The sequence below is a fragment of the Dipodomys spectabilis genome, unplaced genomic scaffold (genome assembly GCF_019054845.1).
Source record: "Dipodomys spectabilis isolate Male_0828 unplaced genomic scaffold, ASM1905484v1 ptg000583l, whole genome shotgun sequence".
Taxonomy (NCBI): domain Eukaryota; kingdom Metazoa; phylum Chordata; class Mammalia; order Rodentia; family Heteromyidae; genus Dipodomys; species Dipodomys spectabilis.
Window position 1 is genome coordinate 5,178,990 of NW_024871260.1, and position 5,782 is coordinate 5,184,771.

Here is a 5,782-nt window from a genome sequence, read left to right on the forward strand (position 1 = left end):
ATGGGAGCTGTGCTAATGGACTTGCAGCTGGCAGCTGGATACAAGGGTAGGTGGGAACTGGTAGGGCCCTCTGATTACCCAGCAATAGGGAGATTGATTTGGAGCACCTGCTGGCTCCACCTGTAATCAAGTCCGCCCCACCTCCTCTACCCCTGTAACAACCAGAGGTATAAATGGGGATCTGAGTTCACTGTGTCAGATTCCTGCTTCCCAGCTCTACCTGTTTGCCTCTGTGGGCACCACTGCTGAAGACACACATCCATCTGTTCTGCAGCCCTGCACCATGAGGGAGATTGTGTACATACAGGCAGGCCAGTGTGGCAACCAGATTGGTGCAAAGGTGAGCATGGCACTGGCCTAGGATCCAAGTCTCAAATTTAGGGGAAGGAGAAATTGGATGGGGTTGGAGTGTGGAGGTGGTGGTGGTCATGGCTAGGCTGAGGTAGGTGGGGCTCCATAGTAGTCCCTAACCTTCTGCAAATGAAGCCCCCCAGATAGCTTCTCCAATTTCCCTAATTTGTGTGGCCCTGGTGGGTGTGGTTTTTAACCAAGGTTGGGGTGGTTTCAAATCCCTTGCATGTCTTAGTCTTACCTGAGACTCAAGTCTTTGTATTTAGTTTCCTGGGAATAGACTAATGCACGTTTGGTCTGGTTTGAATGAAAGGAATGCAGTGTCTTTGAGCTGAAAGATACAGAGAATTCCCTTTGTGTCAACTGATGAGTGTCAGATAATTGAGAACAGTTCTTCTACCTTAATGCAAATTTCTCTGAGTTTCATGCTCCATCTCAGCTCCCTTAAGTTGGGTGTTTTCTAAATCATTGTTTGTCATGTATGCTCTGAGGACACTTGGGGTTCTGGAGACCCTTCTAGCTGAGTCTTCAAGTTACTGCTTTGGTAATTTCATGTCCATGGAAGGCGTTACTCATCATAGAATACAAACAGAATATGGTACTGCATAAGATGGAATACTCATAGGAGAAACCAGATGTCTTCTATTCAGCCAGATAAGAGATTAACAAAACTAAAATACCACCATTTTCTGTGCTTTTTTTAATTTAGAAAATGTAATTATTTTTTACAAATATATTTGTGTCAACAGGACATGAGTTTCTTAGTTACTTTAAAATGCATTTTTTGGACAGTTAACATTCTAGGTCATAATATACTATTTCCATCTCAGTTTTGGGAAATGCTAAGCGATGAGCACAATATTGACTGCACTGGCAAGTACTATGGGGACAGCCATTTACAGCTGCAGAGAATCGAGGTGTATTACAATGAGGCAGCTGGTAAGTTTCTTCCATCTTGTTTCCCATACCGTGGCAAAATAGTTCCCAGGGGAATACTAATGAAAAGGAAGGAGTTCCTGCCTTTCTTATGGTAGTATTGTAGTTTTAATTTGGGACCTTGATCTTATAAGTCAAGTGCTGTACCCAACTGAGCCACTCCACCAGATACTTTGTTTTAATTTTTGAGTATACTCTTGTGAATTACCCCAGGAAAGCCTTATACCTGAGTTCCCCCTACCTCTACTTGCTGACTAACCACACCTGGATTATTTTTTTCCGGTCATGGAGCTTGAACTCTGGGCCTAGGCACTGTCGCTCAACTCTTCAGCTCAAGGCAAGCAGCTTTACCACTTAAGCCACAGTGCCACTTCCAGTTTTCTGGTGTTTTATTGGAGATAAGAGTCTTGCAGGCTTTTTGTGCCCTGGCTGGCTTTGAACCATGATTCTCTGATCTCAGCCTTCTGGGTAGCTAGGATTAAAGGCGTGAGCCCATTTCACATAATTAAAAATGAGACTGCCTAAATATGCATTCTAAAACAATTGATGAAATATAATCCAATGCCATTTGGTTGTGTGCTGATCATCCTAAGCTCAAGCCTGGGCACTAACTATGAGCTTCTTTTATTTTGGGTAGTTTCTTGGAGATGAGTCTCCAAGCCTTTCCTGCCCCAGCTGACTTCAATCTGCGATGCTAAGGTCTCATCTCAGATTTTTGAGTAGCTAGAATTACACCCTTATGCAACCAGAGCCCAGTTACATTGCCTCTTTAAAATACAGATTAAATTTCTAAAACAATATTTTGAAAAAGAAAATTTAAAAAATTTTAAAGAGGGATGTTCAGTCACTAATATATATGAGAATAGTCCAAATCACAAAGCATAGTCTCACCCTGAAATCTATAACATTTCTGGTCTTGAGCATTTTGAATATGAATACTTAGCCAACAGTAAATTATTTTTAAGGTTTTTAAAGTAAGAAAACATTCTTGTGATGTAGAAAAAATCAATACTAATTTGTAAACATGGCTTTTAAATGATTCATATTGTCTTTCCTAACATAAACAGCCTAATTGAAGTCTACAGAGTAGATTTTCAGTTTTTGTAACTGTCAATGTAAAGTTCATTTAATTTTATATTGAGTTTCCATTCTACATTATTGTATACAAACAGAATCATGGATAATTGGCTTTCCTGTGTATTAATCCAATGAACAAGTACAAACAAAATTACAAAGCTATTTAATTTATGTGAGTTTTATAGATCTACATTTTGGGATGTCCTCACCTTGGTATTTTGTGTTAATATTGTTGAAGTAACATACAAGGTTTTAATCTTCTGATTCCTTGGTTGAGAGTGGTTGGGTTGGATTGTGTCACTCCTATGAACAGAATTTTAGGTTGTGTCTTTATTAGATCCTGTATATCCAGCAGGATGGTCAGTTTTCTTCATGTGAATGTTTAGGAAGGGGGTATTCTAAAACTGGTGTTTACATCATGTTAACTGCTTTCCCTTGGGCCAAATCATGTTAAATGGGAAATTGCAAGTCATTGCCCAAGGTTGCTCTAAGTATTTGAATAAAGGGTATGTGCTATTTGATAACCATTATTGAAACATTATAAGACAAGAAATATATATATTGTATATATGTTTTCTCCAGGAAAGCCTTACACTTGAATTCCCTTACATCTACTTGGTGAATAGACATACCTGGCTTTTTTTGGCCGGGGGGGGGGGGGTCGGTCATGTGGCTTGGTCTCTGGGCCTAGGCACTGTCCGTCAACTCTTCAGTTCAAGGCAAGCAGCTCTACCTCTTGAACCACAGTGCCATTTCTGGTTTTCTGTTAGTTTATTAGAGATAAGAGTCTTAAGGACTTTTCCTGCCCCAGCTGGCTTTGAATAGTCATCCTCTGATCTCAGCCTCCAGAGTAGCTAGAATTATAGGCATGAACCTGGTTCATTTCTTGAGAAAGGTAATTGGGGAAGGGAAGGGATAGTGGGAGAACAACAAAGGAGGGGGTAACAATTTTTGACAAGAAACGTTCTCATTTCCTTACTCATGTAACCAACTCCTCTATACAGCACCTTTACAATAAAATAAAATTAACAAAAAAGAGGAAGTTTCTTGCTGATAGGCACTGGTGACTCATTCCTGTAATGCTGGCTACTTAGGAGGCTAAGAACTGAGGATCATGGTTCAAATCTTGCCTGAGCAGGAAAGTCCCTGAGACTCTTATCTCCAATAAGAAAACTGAAAGTGGGGTTGTGGCTCAAGTGATAGAGTGCTAGCCTTGAGCTGGAGAGCTGAGGGACAGTGTTCAGGCCCAGAGTTCAAGCCCCACGATGAACCAAAAAAAAAAAGGTGTTGTCACTTTTCTTTTGCACCATTAGACTCAAAGCCTGATGCTCATCTTTGCCTCCTGTGTAGCTGAGATTTCAGCCACCATGCCCAAAGCAAAGGAATGAATATTCATGGAAATAGACAACTGCAAACATCCTTAAAGTTGCTGAAGCCTCTTGCATGGGGATTCATGCTCAAGATATCTTTTCTGTTTCCATGTCTTAAATGCTGTAATTTTTGTAATGAATGCTGAGAGTCACTTAGAATCATAAGCTCTGCCCTAAGTTCCTTGTCAAGTATAGGCCTAAGTCAACTCTTTTTCTCACAGGCAACAAATATGTTCCTCGGGCCATCACGGTGGACCTAGAGCCTGGCACCTTAGACTCAATAAGATCGGGACCATTTGGCCAGAGCTTTAGGCCAGACAACTTCATATTTGGTATGTCATCATGGTCCATGGGTCCTAACATCCAGGCACTCCAGTGCTGGGCTGAGCCTTTATCCACCTAGATCTTCTCCTCAGCTAACTCACCTATTCCAGTCCACGGGAGTCATGCCCCTGGCCACTCAGACAGCTCAGATCAGTGCAACTCTGTAAGTTCTCCATGACAAAGAAGCCTCTGAAGGGAAAGAGCAGCAAGCAGAGAAAGCCACCAACAAGGTTTCAGCACTGCTGGTCATTTTAAAGGCCTGGCAATAACAGAACCACTTCAGAACACCAGAAATCAAAGCACAGCTATGTGTGAGCAAGGAGCAGACAAGTGATTGCAGTTTAGCTTCCCTCTGACCACACTGTGCTCCTGTCCCTGTTGTGAAAGTAATTACATTTCCAGTATTGAGGCAGGCTCAGTTCTTCATTTCTAGAAGTACTTGATTTGGGTTAAAATGTATTTTCCTCCACACTTTCTACTTTTCTTTAGAACCTGGGTGATTTGTAGGGTCCCAGATACATTGAAAACATTTCCTTTATTTCACCATAGTGTATCTAAAATAATAGCAAAGGTTGGCTCACAACACTCCTTTGTCTTCACAATAGGACAGGCACAGTCATTATTCTTGGAGTCTGTGTCTCATCATGTCTTTATGTCTGATAGGCCAGAGCGGGGCAGGCAATAACTGGGCAAAAGGCCACTACACGGAGGGAGCCGAGCTGTTAGAATCGGTGCTGGATGTGGTACGACGGGAGTCAGAAAGGTGTGACTGTCTCCAGGGTTTCCAGCTGGCTCACTCCCTGGGAGGTGGCACTGGATCAGGCATGGGCACCCTGATTCTCAACAAGATCCGAGAGGAGTATCCAGACCGCATCATGAACACCTTCAGCATCATGCCCTCCCCCAAGGTTTCAGACACCGTGGTAGAACCTTACAATGCGATCTTGTCTATCCACCAGTTGGTGGAAAATGCAGATGAAACTTTCTGCATCGACAATGAGGCCCTGTATGACATCTGCTTCCGCACCCTGAAGCTGCCCACACCCACCTATGGAGACCTCAACCACCTGGTGTCAGCCACCATGAGTGGAGTCACCACCTGCCTGCGCTTCCCCGGCCAGCTGAATGCAGATCTGCGCAAGCTGGCCGTGAATATGGTGCCCTTCCCCCGCCTACACTTCTTCATGCCTGGCTTTGCACCCTTGACCAGCCGGGCCAGCCAGCAGTACCATGTTCTCTCTGTGCCCCAGCTCACCCAGCAGATGTTTGATGCCAAGAACATGATGGTCGCCTGTGATCCCCGCCAGGGTCGTTACCTGACAGCAGCTGCCATCTTCCGAGGACGCATGTCCATGAAGGAGGTGGATGAGCAGATGCTCAACATGCAGAACAAGAACAGCAGCTACTTTGCAGACTGGATTCCCAACAATGTGAAGACAGCTGTATGTGACATCCCCCCGCGTGGCCTTACGATGTCGGCCACCTTCATCGGCAACAACACAGCCATCCAAGAACCCTTCAAGCGCACCTCAGAGCAGTTCAGTGCCATGTTCCGGCGCAAGGCATTCTTGCACTGGTACACGGGAGAAGGCATGGATGAGATGGAGTTCACTGAGGCTGAGAGCAATATCAACGACCTGGTGTCCGAGTACCAGCAGTACCAAGATGCCACTGCTGATGAACAGGGGGAATTTGAAGAAGACTTGGTAGAGGAAGAAGTTTAA

At 43.8% G+C, this 5,782-nt stretch overlaps 1 protein-coding gene across 5 annotated transcripts; it reads left to right on the top strand.

The window, feature by feature from the left end:
* The first annotated feature begins 283 nt into the window (after nucleotides 1–283).
* On the top strand, nucleotides 284–5,782 carry LOC122100529 (tubulin beta chain-like). Of its 5 annotated transcripts, XM_042670898.1 has the most exons (5): nucleotides 284–340; nucleotides 1,182–1,290; nucleotides 2,755–2,757; nucleotides 3,956–4,066; nucleotides 4,722–5,782. In XM_042670898.1, the coding sequence occupies exons 1-5, from the start codon at nucleotides 284–286 to the stop codon at nucleotides 5,780–5,782; spliced, it is 1,341 nt and encodes a 446-aa protein (XP_042526832.1). The 5 variants fall into 5 exon arrangements, with proteins under 5 accessions (XP_042526832.1, XP_042526831.1, XP_042526833.1 ...); XM_042670897.1 differs by lacking the exon at nucleotides 2,755–2,757 and having other exon boundaries at nucleotides 1,182–1,294; nucleotides 3,930–4,066; XM_042670899.1 differs by lacking the exon at nucleotides 2,755–2,757.

What these genes read in the sequence shown, in the direction of transcription:
- LOC122100529 (XM_042670897.1), top strand. Translation starts at nt 284, where the DNA reads ATGAGGGAGATTGTGTACATACAGGCAGGCCAGTGTGGCAACCAGATT. An exon ending in GCAACCAGATTGGTGCAAAG is followed by an intron (nt 341 to 1,181) that starts GTGAGCATGGCA and finishes TTTCCATCTCAG; the next exon opens with TTTTGGGAAATGCTAAGCGA. An exon ending in TACAATGAGGCAGCTGGTAA is followed by an intron (nt 1,295 to 3,929) that starts GTTTCTTCCATC and finishes TGTCAAGTATAG; the next exon opens with GCCTAAGTCAACTCTTTTTC.